Source organism: Aphelocoma coerulescens, chromosome 4A (genome assembly GCF_041296385.1).
Source record: "Aphelocoma coerulescens isolate FSJ_1873_10779 chromosome 4A, UR_Acoe_1.0, whole genome shotgun sequence".
Lineage (NCBI taxonomy): Eukaryota > Metazoa > Chordata > Aves > Passeriformes > Corvidae > Aphelocoma > Aphelocoma coerulescens.
In genome coordinates, this window is record NC_091018.1 from 9,743,689 (window position 1) to 9,762,731 (window position 19,043).

General features: G+C 41.2%; 1 protein-coding gene across 3 annotated transcripts; it reads left to right on the forward strand.

Moving 5' to 3' along the window:
• The first annotated feature begins 673 nt into the window (after positions 1-673).
• On the forward strand, positions 674-18,741 carry IL13RA1 (interleukin 13 receptor subunit alpha 1). Of its 3 annotated transcripts, none has more exons than XM_069015247.1 (10): positions 674-832; positions 3,955-4,112; positions 7,435-7,570; positions 9,350-9,470; positions 11,244-11,428; positions 11,818-11,969; positions 13,133-13,265; positions 13,723-13,819; positions 14,080-14,164; positions 15,400-18,741. In XM_069015247.1, the coding sequence occupies exons 1-10, from the start codon at positions 751-753 to the stop codon at positions 15,661-15,663; spliced, it is 1,413 nt and encodes a 470-aa protein (XP_068871348.1). In that variant the 5' UTR covers positions 674-750; the 3' UTR covers positions 15,664-18,741. The 3 variants fall into 3 exon arrangements, with proteins under 3 accessions (XP_068871348.1, XP_068871349.1, XP_068871350.1); XM_069015248.1 differs by having other exon boundaries at positions 15,321-15,523; XM_069015249.1 differs by lacking the exons at positions 674-832; positions 3,955-4,112 and adding an exon at positions 6,838-6,959.
• Positions 18,742-19,043: the final 302 nt, after the last annotated feature.

A 19,043-nucleotide genomic window follows, 5' to 3' on the forward strand; every position in this document is an offset into this window, starting at 1 on the left:
GACTTCAAAAAGCGGCATTCTGCCAGGGGGTGAATCCAGTTCTCTGGACATCCAGAGAACTGCTCGGGGATGTGCTAACGTAGCTGCTTTCGTGGGAGAGGATATGAACCATACCCCGTCTGGGGCACGGTTCAGTGGCTGTAGCAGACAAGTGTAAAACCGGTTGTAAAAGGAAAACTACTTCGACTCACAGAATGAGATCTTTGTGAGTCTATGGCCGCGCTGTAGTGCCATGTGAGGGGAGACGGAGGGCATGGGGCTGTCGGCGGAGTGGGTGCCGTCCCCGCAGGGGCTGTGCGGGCACCGCCCGCGTCTCGCGGCATCGCTGCGGTTCCGCGATTGCGGCACGGCCAAGTCCGGGCTCGGGGAGGCATCGACGGCTCCAGCGGAGGGGAACTCGATGATCTCAGAGTCTTTTCCAATCGAATTGATTCTGTGAAGTGTCTCTGTGCTGAGCGTGCGGGAGGCAGCGACGCGGGACAGGGAGCGGCAGGTCAGGGGCCGTGGGACGGGAGACAACAGAGAGAGGGCAGTGTGGGGCCGTGCGACGCTCGCGTCGCTGCCCAGCCCTGCGGTCCGGACGCGGTGCTGCCCAGGTGGCGGGGCCGGGCCAGTACTCCCGCCCAGCTCGGATTACCTGGGCGGGTCGTCCCGTCCCGTCCCGTCTTGTCTCGTCACACAGCCCTTCCCGGCTGGCCCGGCCCCTCGACGGGAAGTGGGAGCGAGGGGCCGCGCTGGGGTGGCCGAGCCATGGCTGTGCCCGCAGCAGCTCTGTTGCCCTGCCCGCTCCTCCTCACCGTCTGCTGGGTGGTGGCCGCGGGGACGGCGGCAGGTAGGAGCAGGAAGGGACGGCGGGGCTCAGGAGCGGCTGCCGGCTGCGCTCCGTGTCCGCAGGCGCGGTGCCGGGGCTGGAGCGGCCTCTCCGGGCTCTTCCCCTGCGCGGGTCGGGCGGCTCGGCCGGCTCGGCCGTGGGCTCCGCGCACACGCGGGCATGGATGTAAGGGAAATGGTTTGATTTTGTAGTAGAAATCGCCCGAAGCTCGTCAGCCGTGTGCGAGGCAGCGCCGGCGGCGCGCCCTGCCCTGCCGCTTACCGGTTGTGGGGATGCTGAAAATCTGCTCTCTTCTTTCAATAAGGCAGCGCTTGACAGGGTCTGCAGAAATGTTTTAAGCTCCATCTTCGTTTCCCGGGACTGTCTCTGCCTTAAAACCCCAAGCAGAACCCCCCGCACTCCTCCCGGCGCTCGCGTCTTGCGGCGGTGCGGAGCCGGCTCCGCCGGGTGCGGACACGCAGAGCCTCCCTCGCTTTGGGCCTTCGCTCTTCCTTCAGTATTCCCGATTTTGGAAGCACGAATGTTTAGTTTTAGGAAAGATGCGTGCGTGTCTGTGAGGGCTTCATAAGGACCCGGGCTTGAAGCTTTATTTTCTGCTCGTGTTATCCAAAAACCCAGCTGCAGACATTAGAGGATTGTTATTTTCCAACTGTCTACAGTTCGGTTTATAACTATGAAATCAACCTTCAGAAAATGCAGGAGGACAAAATAAAAATGTGAGGAGTTTTTTATTACTTTACAACATTCACATGGTACTTGAAGCAAAGGATTTGCAGATGCTTCCACGTTAGGGCTTTTAGAAATACTATGTTTTCTATGCCTCCGCTAATCTCTGCTGGTTACTGCTGTGCTTCTTTTCTTAAAAGCACAACCGTGGTTTTGCTTTTTAAGAGTGCAATAATGGCTTGCCTATGTTTTGTAGTTGGTCATTGAGCTGTTCTGCCAAATTGCTATAGAAATTTTAATAATGAAAGCATGAGACTCTATATTTTACACAGACAAAAGTATGAGATTGGCCTAACCTGTGAATAAAAGCTGAATGTAACATTAAAACACAAGCTTCAGAATTCTGTAGATTAATTGAAAACCTACTAGATTTAAACTTTTTATGTTAATACAATTTATTGATTAATTTATAAACTTTGAATGTTCACACTTTGTGTGGTTAGAAATCTGCAAACTTAAGTACAATGGCTTCTAACCAAACCTATTAGAAGAAAATGTTTAGAAATTCAGAATAGCAATCAAGGATGACATATTTTTTAATGGTTTGTGCCTATTGTAGGTAAAAAAAGTATGATCATGAAAAAATGGAATACTTAGAGCTGTGTGATCTTGTTTAAAAACTTTTTTTTTAATATGATCAAAAGGACTTAGTATTTGCAAACTTAATGCCCCAAGGATGTTCCTAAAGCCTGTCCTAAGTTTTTGTTAGGGGAACAGGTAATAGGCAAAGATGTTCTAGCTAGGTTCAGTTTTCTCACTGGAGATTGTATTTTTGCAAGAACAAAAATTTCTCTTTTCTGCTCCTGATGTTCAGTTTTACATCATCTGTAAAACTGAACAAACAAAAATCCTAAAAGTTTTAAATATTCAAATAAACTAAGCATATTCAGACTAAATTAGTGAATCTTTGTAATTATTATCTGTGCAAGCATCCATTATCCATGCATACACATGGACACATGGATGGTAATGGTGCCTGATCTCTACCACTGCCTGTCCTTGAACTATGCAAAGGTCTGAGAGAACTCCAGAAGTCTGATGAATTCCCTTCAAGATTTGGCTGCTCTGGCTTTTGGGAAATATAAGATAATGGTGTAATGGATGCTTTGAGCAGAATTCTTGCTCAAGGAAGCTCTTTTGCTTCTCTATCTTCCCTCTTCCTTAGAAGGAAACAGGGCTGCACTGTGACCTGGATGGGAAAACTGATCTAGATGGAATTATTCTGCCTTTCTCCTATGAGCTCTCTTAAATGTTGGGATGGGATGAGCTTGGTTCCCTGGAACAGCAAGACCTGCAGGACTAGCTGATATCCGTTTGAAGTGTTTGTGAAACTACTGAGTAACAAGGGTGCACTCTGTCCACAGACAAACAAGTGGTGGCTCCTCAGTGATGATACCTGGAGATACCCTGAGAAACAGTCTCATTTGGCTTCTGGTTCAATATCTTTTCATGGTACATAGAGTAGTCCTTTAAAAAGAAAAAAATCCACTTTCACTTTCTTAGGGAATTCCCAATTGGTGATGTTTTCTAGAATTGATGTCTGACACATACTTTTCTTTTTCCTGGAAGTTTGCCATTTTCTGCCACATTTCCCTTCTTTGTTTTCTAATATGACCTTCAAGCTGTGTGATGGGTCTTGAGTAGGCATTAACTCAGTGCACAAAGTAAGGAAGGGTTAATGCACAAATGGATTTATCGCTGTGACTGTCTCTGAGTCATGGCCCTGCTCTGCTTCTGTCTGGCTTTTGGGGAGGTGAAAAAATATACCCCTGAAGTGTGCCAGCAGTAAATTACTACTTGTCCCACACTGGTTTTGCTCACTGTGCCGGAACATAGTATTATATGTTTAATAGGTAATTGAAAAAGTGATGTGGTTTCCTCATTGTTTGTTAACATTCTCACATTTGCTATCTTTGCTTTGCTTGCAATCTGCTTAAATTGTGCTTCTAACATACAACTGTTGCTTGCAAGATGTAATTGCTTGTCTTTTTAAGGATTTATCTTTAAAACTGTGTTGATGGATAACTTTTGGGGAGAACAAAGTATTAATTGCTCCACAAAATGTATATACTGTTTTTACTAAAGTCTCAGCACGTGACTCATCTTCCCGCAACATGCATAAAGCTTGAGTACCACAACCACTACATTGTTGCAGGCTACAATTTCTTAAAGATTACTTTTTAGTTAATTTGTGCATATTTAAATTATTGATGGGTTGAGGTAACAAGAATAATAGAAACACTTTAGTGAGCAGTAGCTTATCTGATAGCAAATATGAGCTGATGAAGTTGAGAAGTTATTTGTGTTCTTTTCTGTCAGAGTTAAAAATCTGCCATATTACTAATAGTAACGTGTGGTCCAACAGGATTGTTACACTGATAACTTCTTTCTTCTAGGAGCAAAAATTCTTCCATCTCCATCCAACTTGAACTATTCATTTATCCATATCTGTACTCTGAACTGGACGTGGAGCCCTCCAGAGAACATCAGCAGTAGCTGCAACCTGGAGTATTCCAGTGACATCGTCATTAATGGGGTTCCTGAGGACAGAAGAGTAAGGACATCATCTCTTTAAACTCTGTGTTCTAGTAAATGTCTTACTGTGATAAAACTGTGTGTGTGTGAGCATATACACATATATAAATACAATTTTAATATAGCATTTCATTCTTATCATGGGATCAAAACCTCAAAAATGAATCATACCAGCATATGGGATCTTCAGATCAGAAAAAAACTGTCTGTTGCTCTCTGATAACTGAGTGCTGATGGTAACACAAAAGTACTGTAATAATAATGGGAAAAGTCTTGTTTCAGTCTTTGCTTATGCAGCTTTCTAAAAAAAATAGATACAGGGCAGTCTACATCATTAAGAGTTAAATGAGAATTTGCAAAGGCTTGTCTCCTTTACTTTGAACTCATAAGAGACTTGCAGATTTAGTTGTGGTTTGACAGCATTTTATCTTTCGGAGGTAATGCCAAGTATTAACATTCCCCCATTTGCCTTCTCCCTGCCCTTACAGTTATTTATGGGAGAGTTGTGTTTTGAAGTCAATATGGAGCATGTTTGTTCCCCGGAACAGAAGTCATACTTGTTTGTTTTGGGCTTTTGTTTTGGGCTTTCATTTTCTGTGTTAGATGTTGTGCAACCCAGATATGCTCCTTGCTGTGGATTAGATTAGGTGTTGGGTCAAGGCAGTGCCATGGTGGCCATTGCTATGGGCTGTAGGACAAGTATTTTTACAATTTATTGGCAGTAAGAAAATAAATCCATAATTCCGAACCCTGGGAATTTGAAGCCTTTGGTAGATGCCAGCTGTGGGATAGGCAGTGCTGCTATTTCAGATATGGTTACAATTGATTTGATGCCTCTTGAAGCAGTCCTTTGTTGTCGAGCCCTGTTACAAGTCTTACAGTCTGATGCTTACATCGGCCTCTTCATGCTCTCCACTGTATTTTTTGTCACAGCTCCAGGATATCCTGGACATGAATAAGGATGTCGTTTGGCCAGTCTGGATGGAGCATTGAGCAACCTGGTCTAGTGGAAGGCAGCAACCCATGGCAAGGGGGCTGGAACTGCATGATCCTTAAGGTCCCTTCCAGCCCAAACCATTTTATGATTCTGTGACTCTCTGGTTTTGCAAACAGCTGAGCTAATTTAATAAAAACTAAAATGGTGATGTTTCATTTTTGATACTAATGATCTTCATTGGACCTTTAGATGAGCTAGTTGAACCTGCTAACACAGCAGAAACCTATTTACCTCTCTTGATTGGCTCATTAAAAAATTAACAAACAGAAGGTCTCTTTGGTTAACGAGCTGAATGAGTTTGTGGAAGGGTTTAACAGATGTTAAGGTCGTCAGCAGTTTCACAGGACAGGATGAACCAGACTGTATCATCTTGCTGCATCCTTTTGCTCATAGAACCCGTTGGAGGTTAGGATTATTTTCATCTTCTTTTCGTCTTCTTTTCGTTTTTTTTTTCTTGTAGGGAATTTTCTCCCATTTGTTGCTATGAGATGATAATGACCAGTACTTAAGAGAGACAAAAAAGTGGCCAAGGTGGGGTAATGGGGTGCAGCTGGCTGCAGCCCCTCAGCTGTGGGCTTTTCTTTTGGGAAGGGCAGAGATACTTCGAGATTTTGGCTGGGGGGTGTGGGGCTCGGCTCACCTTTGAGCTCTCGATCTTGGGATCAGAAGGTGTGGTCGCTGTGGGAAGTATTCGCCACCACTGAGGAATCTTGTCCCCTGCTATTTTCTCCTACCATGAGTGAGGCTCTGCTCATAAGAGCGGCTGTTGGACTGGGACCTTACTAACACCCTACCTCACTAGAAAGGACCCTCACCATCTATTTGAGTACCTCAGGGGAAAAAAAACGGGACCCCGAGCCCCTCCAAGGGAGCCTCTCCCAGCCGTATTCAGGAGCTGGGCTGCCGCTGCCCAGCCCCGCCGCTTCTCTGCCGCTGCTCTGGGTTTTCGCTACACTGTAACCCCACAGCCCCTGCCTGCTGGAACACCCCCGGTTCCAGCTACAGCTGCGGAGTTTCTGATACATTTCATTTATTACGCTGGGATTTTGCTCTCCTCTGCCATCCCAGCCGCCGCTCCGAGGTTCCTGCTGCAGCCCATTTCGCCACCCGGAGAGGCCCCGGGCCCGCCTGCCCCTGGGGGTTTGTAAAGGAAGCCCCTTTCCCATCCCTTCCGCCGGCCCGCCGCCATTACCCGCGTGCAGAGACAGCCGAGCTCGCGGCACAGCGCCCCCTGCAGGCGCGGGGGAACCATCGCACCCGCCCTGCCCGGCCGGGAGCCGCCAGCGCCCCTGCCGGCTGCGAGCGGAACTGCACCCGAGGGGAAGGTGCCGGCGGCCGAGAGAGGCTGGCGCTGGGCTCTGGCTCTGTTTGTTGTTGCTGCCGGGGCTGTTTGTTTGCCTTGTTATACATGTACATACTAGTAAAGAACTGTTACTCATTTTCCCATATCTTTGCCTGAAAGCTCCTTAATTTCAGAGTTCTAATAATTTGGAGGGAATGGGGTCACATTTTCTATTCCAAGGGAGGTTCCCGCCTTCCTTGGCAGATACCTGTCTTTCAAACCAAGACAAACCTAATCTGTACATTTGTTTGATTTTGTTGCCCTCTCATTAGTGCCAATATTTATTATTTTTATACATGAGTGGTTACGGCATTCTTTGGCCATAACAAAGATTTTTTTTTTTTTTGTATTCAGTTTCCAGTTAACTAAAATTCATCCTCCTAGCCCAACAAAAGATGCTCAAGAAAGTTTGTGATAAAAGAGTGAGCCTTTGTCTCACACAAACATACTAGAAAATGGAAGATCATGAGCTACTTGGGCTTGATGTGGTGTCACTGCATTTAATAGCCATTTATGGGTTTGATTTGGTAGGTTTTTCTTTTGCTCCTTAAATCATGCAAACTCTTCTCACTGCTTTTTGGTTGTGTCTTCAAATGTTCTTTATTCTGCTGGTCATGCCCTCATGTGCACACACACAGAAAGGTGAAGGTCAGATCTGTAAGCATATAGTATAAACATGCTTATTTTGCATTTTCCATGAAGACTTATTCTAGGATCATTTTCCTCTGTGTTGTACCTATTTCTGGATCTCTGTGTAGCCTTTGCTTATGTCTGTAGGTCACAGGGGTGGGAGTAGTTTCTCTTTGTGAGTTCTGACTGGGCCTGAGAAAGAAAAAGCAAAATCAAGTGATGCTGAGGCTTCCCATGTAGTCAGTCAGTCCTTTGGCTTTGAGCTGTAGTCTTTCTGAAGGGCTGTAATATATCCCTACACTGGTTGGAATTCTCATGTGTCTGAGCTGGTATGACAAATGTTTTGGTTTTCTTCCCCTCATCTAAACCCAGGAATGGAGTAAGAGTCGCTTCCGTGTGATGGATGCGCGCTTGAATGAGGAAATGCGCCTCAGAGTGAGAAGTGAATGCAAGAAGGACAACACCAGTGAGCCCAGCCCTTGGGTGGAGACCTCCCTTCCACCAAAAGGTAACACCAGCAGCAGCCAGACCCCTCTTGGCCTGAGGACACATGGCTTTTTCTCTGCTCTTTTAACAAGAAATCATAAAATACATCATAAAGGAATACCAGACACAAGGGCTGGTTTGATTGATGGAGCTTAAATAGAATGACTATACCACATTTAAACACAACTGGGTCTTCAGATGCCTAAAGTCTTCTGGGCAAGCTTGTAAAATTGAAGTGCCGTTCCAAAACAGTAGTTCCTGTTATTTCTGTTCTTCCTGCTGTGTGGTGGTTGTGGGATAAGAGATAGCTTAGACTCCATTAAGCCTGCTGCCTTTGTGGCTAACATCTAAGTCAGTTTATTTTGTATGAATTTTCTGTGTAAACAGAAGTCCCTAAAATAACCCTACAATTGTCTGTATAGGAGGGAGGAATCTAGCAAATTTAACGACTTGTCAAATAAATGACTTAAATAATTGTAATAGGGTTCTGTCTTTTTCAGAAGAGATGAGTGGGGTCTACACAGCATAGAAAAATGAATAGAGAAAAAGCATTTTTTGTTTCTTGGCATACAGAAGTAAGGGGTCCACAGCAAAATTGTTAGGAAGCAGACTTTGAGGAACAATGTATTTTGCTGAATGCTTGAAGTTAGGATGTATAGCAAGGAAATGCACCTCGTGCCTAAAAGTCTGTCTTATCCCAGGAGCATAACTTGATGTGGACGAAAACCACATGTGGGTGGGAGAATCAGAGACCTTATCAAGCCTGTGTGTGTGTCTGCCAGAAGGGTTCTGGAAAATCAGGGAAGCAGATCGTTAGGACAGCATTTACTAAACAGGCTGGGGATTTTAAAAGCCTGTTTGCAGATGAAGTATTTTTATATACTTCTTGGAATAGGAAAACCAGTTTCATTTCCCTATACTCTTAGTTGCTGCTTCAGGGAGAATGCAAGCCGGACATTCAAAGTAGATCAGTGTTTAACACGCATTTAGTTTTTAGTTCATGGAGATGTTGCTACTTTTTTTTGTTACTACAATTAAAAAGTATCCAATACAATGTAATACTGTAATACGGTGTAAAGAACTCACACAGAAATGCAAGACTGAATATTAAAGACATTATTCTGTAATTGCTCTGCCTGGGCTGCCTGGGTGATCCATAGACCTATTCACAGTTGCTATGTACTCATTTGTATTTATGTGATTTGAGTTTCCAACTGTTGAATTTTAATGTCTAAAGGTATATGGGTCTCAATTAGAAAGTCAACTTACCTGGTGTTTCTTTTGTCAATATTTAAGGCTCAGAGGTATTTCCATATTCAGAATACCAAGCAACTAATACTGTATCTGGAGAAGATAAAAATAGTCAGCCTTTAATTCTGGTTAACAATGATGGCTGTAATTGCATTTAGTTTTGTTATAGTTTTCCCTGTACTTGCTACCTACTTTGACTTATTTTTAAAGTATCTGTAGATTAATAGAAATAAATATTTTCCTGACTCAATGCCTTGTCCTTAGCATCAGGTAACTCTAAGTAGCAATTCAGGCATGGTGAATGCTGGGATTTTCTGCTGTGATTGGCTTGCCTCTAGAAGTTACTCTTCTGAGATTTCAGCCATTGTAAGCTCTAAACAGCTGGAATTCATAATTTGTTGTGCTGAACAGGCAATGTGGTCCGAGAGGTAACCAACCCATTTCTGCCTTCCAGTTTCAGTTATGTAAAATGAAATGTTTTACTTCTGGAAGCAGGGGAGAAGACTTGGACAAAATAAATCTTAGAGAACCTTTCCAACTTGCCTTGCAGGTATTCCAGGTACTGCTGCTGTTGACTTGAGCTGTGTTTGGCACAATTTGGAGTACATGGCTTGTACCTGGCGTCCTGGGGAGAACGCAAGCAGTGACACCAACTACACCTTATTCTACTGGTTTGTAGGAGATTTGTATTCCCAGCTCTAAAGTGCTTCTGGGCTAATCTTTAGTTTTACATTACACATTCCATTTGTCTGCCTCCTGTTGCTTTGAAAGCTCCCAGGGCATTGTGTCAGTGCTCAGTCCCATCCAATAGAAAACTTCACCACTGAAGGGCCCAGAAGCTGCTGTGGCCAAGAGTTTTTGGGAAGTTTTTAGAACTGTTTTGTGTCTGCTTCTGTAGCCCATATTAACATAGCTGCTATTCCTTTCTGTATTTTTTTTTCTATATTTTTCTAATTGGGCACTTGATTCAAAGAGGGAATAAATAAGAACTAAGCTAGACCAATGTATTAATTGCTTTCCCTGCAGTCCAACAAAATTGGCTGTTTAAGTTAGAATCACTCGCTAATGTATGTGTTAGTTCATAAACCATTGGGTAATGGTATGAAAGCATTAATAACTCTTACTAGTACTTTTGTTTGCATCTTCAATGTCCTAAATAACTGATTCACCTTTAAAGTTATGAAGAACATCTTTTTATCATCCCCGCTGGCCAGTGGACTGCCATAAATGGTGTCTTGTTCCAAAGGAACAAACTTGTGTGAGCCAGCTCTTGGCATTGATAACTGTACATGCTAATCTATGCATACTTCTGCACCTTGATGGAGCTTGTGAAATGCCAGATTGCATTAGCTTCTGTAGAGATAGTGAAGTTTTCTTTTTGAAAGCCCCATGTCATAGTTTTAAATCAGCTTTCTGTCTTATTTGAGCTGACTATATAAACTTTTTGATCTTCTTCTCCAGTGGCAGTCTCACAGGCCAGCAGTTCAGTTCAGAGCATTTGGGCAGCAAACAGCAGAAAACTTGCTGCTTTAGTTAAACGTAGGGGGATTGTTTGTTCCCTGTCTGGACTGCTACTCAAATTTTTTCTTTTGTTACAAGAACGGGAGCAATGCAGGGTTGAAGGTCTGAATTTCTGGGAATAGGGATACTTACTGGAATAATGCTTTAAATTTGAGCTATATATTCTCAACCTGCCCTTAATTTTAATGGAAGATGTAGCTGCAGTGAATGCAAAGTGTTTAATTCATGCTGCTTTGAAAGAATAATAACTTTTAAATTTTAAAGCAAAAAACTAGGAAAACACTTCCGTTTTAGACTGAAAGATGTATTTTCCACAGTGCTGGTGAGGTGGGTTTTTTTGGTTTGTTTTTCTTGGGAGGAAAGACTACAGGTGTATTTTCATTGAGGCCTGGGCAACAAAGAGAAGCAGGGAAGAAGCTTGTCTTCCTAACTTCCCTATTATTGGAAGGGAATACTGACATTTTGAAAAGCAAATCAGGTAAATAGGTGAAACTCAACTGTCTCAAGAGCTGCAATACGTGAGGCAGAGCTAATGGAGCTTGATCAGCTTGTTCTATCACAGAGGTGAAATTCTGTTGACAATAAGTGGTCCAAATTAGTTTGTTTTCTAAATATTCTTTATTCCTTTAAATTGTTCTCCCATGTGGAAAATGTGAACCAAAGCTGACAGCAGTTGTTCTCTTTGATATAAAACAAATCTGCCTCTCTTTCTGCTCCCTGGCACTCTTCACAAAAACAATACTCTTTCTAAAGCTTGAGATAAATTAGAGGCTTCTTACTTCACTTAGCTTTACTTTTTTATATGTATAGCATAGCTTTAATGCAAGATCAGTCTTTAGAATTTGTAACACACATTTAAAAACAAGCCTTCCCCTTTCTGTCCTTTTCTTCTGAAATTTACAAAAATAATTTTATTCCTCTAGGTTTGACGGCTTGAAAAATCCTAAGAAGTGTGGCAACTCTTCCGTAGACCAAGGAATCTTTGAATGCATTTTCAATCTTACCTTCCCAAAAGTCACCAATACTTACCCTGCTATAAGTATTTTGATTAGAGATGATTCTGAAGAAATTAGGCCTGTGTGTGCAAGTAAAAATCCTACCACCCTTGGTGAGTTTAATACCACATCATAAAAATATAATTAAAATAAGAAATTTGATAGTATATAGTTGTGTTTGAGAAACTATCACCTCATAAAGTACAGATGAAACAATGTGATTAGATACTCCCTTCTTCTATTGACCTTTGATTTGAAATTATATAGACAAGAGTTTGTTTTCTGTGGGGTGGGTATCTGGGGAGAGCGGAGGGGTAATTTTCCACTCACTTCTACTCTTATTCTTTCGTTGGATTTACTCTTTTTTGACTTTCTGGTGCTAACTTTTCCCTCTTTCTCCTCTTAAACTCGTATAACTGTAATATTCTGCAATATAGGACTGAACGATTTTTTTAAGCAGTGAAATAGACTTTTGAACTAATTATTCCATTTTGCATTTCAGTAAAACCTGCTACACCAAGACAATTGACATTGTCAAAGACTAATGATAAAATTGATGTAAAGTGGAGTGAATCAGAAACTTTTCCAAAAAGTTGCTTACAGTATGAAGTTAAATGTTGCAATGGTGATTTGGACATTGGTCAGATCATTCCAGTAAGTTTCATTGCTGGTTTTTTTTTTTTTCTATTAATCTTTTGTAATATTTGCTGTTGAAAATGAGCAGTTGCATGTGTTGCATGTGAACGGGTCAGGTGCCAGAGCTCGAAGTGCTGTGTGAATGTAGGATTTTTCTCTCATACTGTAGGTTTATGTTAGTAAAAACTGTAAATCAAAATTCATGCAAGTCTTATGAATCCTTCCCATCATTTTTTAGGGTGATTCATTAGTGTGTAAGAACAGTCTGATAAAGAAGGCTTTACTAAACTATCAGGAAATCGTGCCTGTTTGCTTCTCAGGCATATGGGCTCTGGTGTCTTGGTGTTGGGTTTTCCTGCTGTTGGTCTGCGTGGTTGTGTGGCAATTTTGGTCTTGAACAGTGTGACCTGATTACCCTAAAGAAAAATCTGCTGGTCCACAACAGAGACTCTCATACAGAAAAGCAAGGGGATAAAGACTGAGGATGGGGAAAGAAAGAGGTGTGCACTCTTAGATACACTGATTTTAGTGTACATATAAAAAGCATTGAGTTCAGTGTCAGGATGGACTCATGCTGTATGTCCATAGCCAAACTGAATGTACTGTTTGATCAGAATGGTAAAAACAGTGTGATAAATTTCAAAGTGAGTGGCAATCGTCTCCTGTGGAGCATGTTTAGTTGTTTATTCTATCCCAAACTCGAAGCTATCAACATTCCCCAGGAAACTGGCACTTTGGATAAAAAATAAGTGCAGTTTGACCCTATCTAATGCATGCTCTTATCTGTAGAGGCATCACAGAATGCTTTGGTATGGTCAAAGTTATGTTGCCCTGACAAGAAGGGAAGGCAGTGTAAATCAGATGTTTTTCCGAAGCAGGAAAAAAAAAGATTAAAAAAAGGCACTGTTCCAAGTGCTAAGTCTTAGTTTAATCATTCATGCCAAATGCTGCATGATAGATGTAGCAGTGAATGAGATTAAGTCTTAGCTTTGGAATGTGCATTTAGGTACTCTGTGCTTGTTAAATGCCACTATGTCCTAGTTTTAGTGCGGTATCATAGTCATGAAAAGGTCTTCCATCAAAACATTCAGAAGACATTAGCTGCACAATGTAAATAGGCTAGTGACTGAGAATATGTTGGTAATTGAACAAAGCTAATTACCTTTTCTTTTTCATCTTAGTCTGAAATTAATTCTGTGTCAATTGCTGGTATTGATGCTAATAGCAAGTACACCTTCAAAGTGAGAGCAAAACCGAAGCCTGAGTGCTACAACAGTGATTTCCATAGTGACTGGAGTGAAGAAAAGAGCATTGGTGAGAGCACTTGTCCCTGCATTGTGTTGCACTTTACTCTTCATCTGTAAGGTGTTTAATACCTTTCTGTCTGCTAAATAAATGGGAGTCATAGATCATCTTATGTATCTATTTAATTTTTAGTGAAAAGAGGGCAGAAGAGCTCTAGTCCTTCAGCAGCACCACCAGTCCCAGCCTGTACTCCTGTATATGTTGATGGTGGTGCCATTTGTGTCGCTGTGCAATGTCCAGTGTAGCCAGTTTTTCAGCCCTGTGTCTCGCTCATTTGCATTTTCTTGCCAAATACATCTACATTATAATCCCATTTTTGAAAAATGAGCCTGTCCTTGCCTATGAAAGTGCTAGTGTACTTGAAAAAGCAGTCTATAAACAAATTGGAGAATTAACTGATTTGTTGTCATTATTCCTAAAAAGCCTCTCAAAACATCCCTAAGTTTCTACAATTTCTGTTTTCCAGGTGAGAAGAGGGACTCTGCAATCTATTTTGTTCTAATAATTACCATTCCTTTAATAGTAGCGGTATCTACAATAGTTCTACTAGTTTATCTGAAAAGGTAATTAATGATCTACCTATATTTGCTGCTGTCTTTGTCAAGAGTGAAAGTTATTTAGAATCTGTCTGTGTCAATGTTCCCCTTTCCTTTTGTTTTGGGGAGTGAAAATAAGAAATGGGTGCAGTTGCACTGAGAATGAAGGCTGGCTAGTGATGACAAAGCTGACTCCACAAGTTTTCTTGACTGTACCCAAGCATGATTTTGACATGTTGATTTTTAAATTAATATATCATTTAAATATTGTTTTTAACTTTATCAAGGCTGAAGATATTAATTCTTCCACCAATTCCGGACCCTAGAGAAATTCTTAAGCGCATGTTTGGAGAGCAAAGTGAGGATTCCCAGGTTAGTAAGAAGCTGTTGGGCCAACAAATCCATTGAACTGGGATCTCTAGGCTTGCAGTTTTCTTTTTCCTATTTCTGTCTTATAACTAACTGTATATAAGTAAGTATATCGTATGAAGATTAAGTATTTACAACACTAGGAATTGTTCCGAAACAAGCACTCAAAACTTAGCTCAAATTGTACATACTTCTCTAGTTAGACTATTAGAATGGCATTATTCTGTTACTCCAGACTGCTAGTCCCTTAAATAAATTGTTTCAGGTTGGGGTTTTTTGGGTGGTAGTTTTCTGATTGTTGGGATTCTTTTGCTGTGTGGGTTTTGGTTTGAGGATTTTTGTTTGGTTTTTTTTGCAACTCCATTAAGTGACTTCTGCTGAACAATCATGTCTTTTTCTGCTACTTAATCATATTTATGATGCTGAATGAAGCTATTTGTGTTTGACTTCCAGAAACTTACATTTTTAGCACTCTCACGTTTATCATAGTTTGTAAGCTAAGAAGTAAATCAGACATTTATCTTCTTGTTGGCAAAAGAATAAAACCAGCTATAGTTGTTTCAAGCTTTGGTTGATGAAAGACTTGCAGTGGTGCCTTATTTCAGGGAAAATAAACATAATACCCATTATGGACACCTATTTCTAAATAAATCTCTCTCAGTAGCCCTTTATAAAATCCGAAGGGAAGTACACTGACAAGCCCTAATTCAAACCTTTACATGAGATGGTGAATGTTGTTCTCCAGGATGGGACTCTCGGCCATGAGGGTCATAGCTGTGGTAGCTGTTACACTTTGTTGTGCTTTCACAAGCACTTTGTTACTGCCCCAAGTAATTTTCTCTGTATGCTCAGTGAAAACTCTACAAAGTGTGTACATGCTCAGTTCTCCATCCTCCTGCCTGAGCTTCACCCACTGGCTGTAGTTGGAAGCACCCTTAAAGGTGGGGACCAACTTTCAGTTCCTCATCTTCAGAGGACATCTCTTCTGTCAGCCAGGCTTAAGCCATGGCTCTGAAAAGCACAATTTGTTGCCCAGCTACCTTGGCTTTTCACCATAATACAGGGTATATGTTGTGGAACAGGGGTCTGTCTTATTGGTTTGAAAAAGCAACACTCGCCATGAGGAAATACTGTTAAAAATGTTGTTCCTCTCTTTCAGAGCTCTGCAAAGGATGATCCCATGAATGCTTATGATAGGTTAATTATAGAAGAAGAAATTAACTCTCTAATTTTAACAGAAACTTCAGAGACCACTAATCCTGAATACGAAAACCAGTAGACTCTGCTTTATCAGTGAAAGAGGAAGGAAGCTGACTCCTGCTCCCATACCTCAGGTGACTGTAGATGTGAAGAGGCCTGTGAGACATTGGCCGGCTCTGACCTCACTGAGTCCTTCTCTGGTGCACAGAGGATGCATCACTAACAGTGGCTGTTCTTCCGTCTCTGCCCAGAAATACTCACCTGAGCTCAGTCAAGATGAGCATGTACATAGTTCTGTGTGACTGCATTGTGGATTCCCTGTCCTGGCTTCAGCCAGCTCTGCCTCTTACTTGTCACTTGCACTTGTGTTTGTGCCTCACACCAGACTGTCAGGGGGTTTTTTTGGAGCAAGCACTTTGATTTCTCTGAAGTATTTGGCTCTATTTGCAGTAGGTGAAGTGAGGCTAGTTTACAGTAGATGGGTCATTAGTGCTACCATGTGGAGCTGCTGCCAGGTGGCATGGCAGAGCATGGACTGTTTGTGGATAACTCTTTGTGTTTGTGTGCCTGGGCACACTCGGGAGGACACTTACAGACTGAGTTTCTTGTGCTTCTGTGCATCAGCTGGGGCCTGGTGAAATCCCTCAAAAGAGGGTATTTTTTTCTTTGAAAATGTGTATGAAAAACTTCTCTGCTTTCCAGCTGGTGTTCAGAATATTTTTAGAAAAGGCTTAGCTTTGTTATCCTGTCAATCGCCTGTCCTCAGATGCCTTGCCTTCATGGACTTCTTGGGTTAATTATACTTTGTTTAAAATGAGGAATTTTTTACTTGTTCTGTGCAGTAGCATATAACTGTATTGAGTCTCACCAGAGTGTGATTCTAATTTGGCCATATTGGCCTGAAGACACCTGATTTTTAGCAGCTAAGTAGTCCTGAGTCTGTCCAGCAAAAATACCAGGATGGATGCATGAGTCTAAGGAGCTGTGGTCAAACTGATGAGCAAATGTTAAACCACTGAAACCCAGCTAATTCAAAGGCTTCGAGACCCATCCTTACTGCCAAGCTGATGGATTTGGGGAAGAGGGGATGACAACCTTGACCTGTTTTCTAAGGGATAAGTTTTATTCTTTCTATAGTGATGAGACTCTGATTGAGCTTCCCCTCTAGGACTTAGCAATATAAAACAAGGTGCTGATTTGACTTTTTAAAAAAGCTTTCTTCTATATTTTACTGTTTGACAGGTGTTTTTGTCATTGTTTTGTTCATTCTTTGATAATTTTGTTTTGAGGGTTCTTTACCCAGCAAAGCCCAGCAGGTGTTTCCTGGCACAACTGTGATGTTTTCCTGCTCTGCATTCTGAGCATTAGTTTCTGCCCTGTGCTGCAAAGGTTGTTACAGTGGTACCTTGATTTTGCTGGAGGAGGAAGGTTATGTAATGGGGAGAAAAGGATCCATGGAAGCCCTTTATGGTTAATGCTCAGGGATTTCTTGCTCCTTCCAGATAAGTGCAGACATGTGAGTCATGGACATAGGCAGTCTTAGCAGACTGGAAAGAGATCTTCTGGTAGGTTTTCTAGGAGAAAACTTTATAGCCACTAACCTTATAAAGTTCATCCCTGTCTTCAAACTCCGTTCAGTCAAAAAAGTGAAGCTAAATGCTGTGTTTTTAGAACATAATTTTATGCAAGAAGTAGAACAAGTGCACATGCTTTTTAGCTACAAATGTGCATCCTTTATGCACTTAATGTATTCCCTCCTTATCAATAAATCCAATTCTTTCCTCATTCTCCACTGAGCCTCTCAAATATAGTTTTTTCCACGTCTCTTATCCACCTTTTGTTAGTGGTAGAAAAGGGAGGAGAAATGTAGCAGAATTAGCAGATGCCCTGTTAGCATATGCCTTTTACCTCCAATCAGGCTAAAAACCCCCAACATTATAAAAATTGATAAATGAGACAAAATGAAAATAAAGCCTCAGGGATTTCAGTGAGATAAAACTCAGGTTATATAAAGTCAGCTAGTAGCACTACCTGAAATTCCAGAGGTTCAGGAATAGCATGAGGGAAAGAGTAATGACATTCCTTGCCAAATTCGTTCCCTCTGCCCTGCAACACTTATGTCATTATAATGATAAATATTCTTTCAGTCTACCTCATCTAGAATGTTGCTTAACACAGACCACTAGACAAACAGAAATGTATCATTTCTAGATAAGTAAGCATAACAGTGTAATGTAAAGTTTTGTAGCTTTCAGCGTAGCAATCTAGGAAAATCAGTACTTAGCCGTAAATTCTTCTGACTTTTATGCTGGTGTCTGAGACAAAACCAAAATTTATTTGCTTTTTAAAAAAACAAACCAACAAAAATCCCTATACAAATTCATAAAACCAGAGGAGTGGAAAAAAAAAAAAAAAGGATGGAAGGTGTTAGGCCAAAAGGAAGATTTAAATGCAAAGGATGGTTTAGGTCACTATATAGAAGAGTTTTGAATAGCAGTAGTTGACACACTTCCTCATGGATTCATTTCTTGAGCCTGTGTTTCAGCATGTAAAACAAGTGTCTGAATATACTTTCACATTTAACACATTTTTTTTTAAGGTAAGACGTTTTTTAGTTTGAAATTATGCAAATTTTGCTATAATTTGTTTTTTTTCTTCATTGCAGTTACTTGGTCTGTAAATTTTTTCAAAGAGTGTATAAATATGATTGAATGCTTTTCAGTGTAATGGCATGGCATTTTGTTCTTGGGTTGAGGAGATTAAACTGAGGCCAAAGAGATGGGTTTTTAATGAGAAACCATGTTTGAAGCATGCAGAACCCAGAGAAGAAAATCTGAGTTGCTTTGCCCTCTTCCCTTTCAAGAGTGAACTCAACCCACACATTCAGTGTGGATGGACTGCAATGGCCATGTTTTTTGGCTGGGGTAGTGGAACAGAGATTGAAGTGTGCACAAGGTTTGGACTCTCACCCTCTCTGTACTCAAGACCATTCTACTTTTTGACATTGGCATGTTATTTTAACGCTATAGAGACTTAATAAACCATCAAACTGGAATTTGAAATTGCTGCAGCCTTCCCCAATGTAGCTTCAATATTTTACAACTTTGTTAGCTACTGAAGTTACTGAAAATGCCAGGTTGCTAAACTGATGAAAGCCATGACCTTGTCACTTGACCCAAATATGTTCAAGTGCCAAAAACACATTAGTAATGGCTTCTTGGAAAGATTCAGAGAGAGAATAGTTTTTTCCCTTCAGTTCAGTGAGCAGATCATTCAAAATTAAAATACAAACCATGACATCAAAAACTAAGACTTCTCATATTTCTCTTTCACAATTTTAAAGTTTTGGTGGTAATAAAGAGTAACAATGATTTTAATCACTCCCCGTAAGTGACCTTTTATTATTTTAATACATTCTGTTAAATAATTTAAGCTTTCTGTATTTGGCATCCTTGAAAAATTGAACAATTAATTTCTATTTTTTTTGTTCATTTTTTTTTGCTTAAGGGATGCCATGACACAGTTGAACGGCTTTAAAGAAGTTCTAGAGGAACACACCAAAGTGTAAGCCATAGTGTTTTAGTGCTTACTGGGTAGAACTATTCACAGGTTGGGTATTTCCGTTCACTGGAAAGTATTCAATAAACTTAGTTCTGAGCTGGAACATCAAAGACTCAGAATT

Bases quoted from the DNA above. Each gene is read 5' to 3' on its own strand.
- IL13RA1 (XM_069015247.1), top strand. From the start codon at position 751: ATGGCTGTGCCCGCAGCAGCTCTGTTGCCCTGCCCGCTCCTCCTCACC. The intron at 11,970-13,132 runs GTAAGTTTCATT...TTTTCATCTTAG, and splicing joins ACATTGGTCAGATCATTCCA to TCTGAAATTAATTCTGTGTC. The intron at 13,820-14,079 runs GTAATTAATGAT...AACTTTATCAAG, and splicing joins CTACTAGTTTATCTGAAAAG to GCTGAAGATATTAATTCTTC.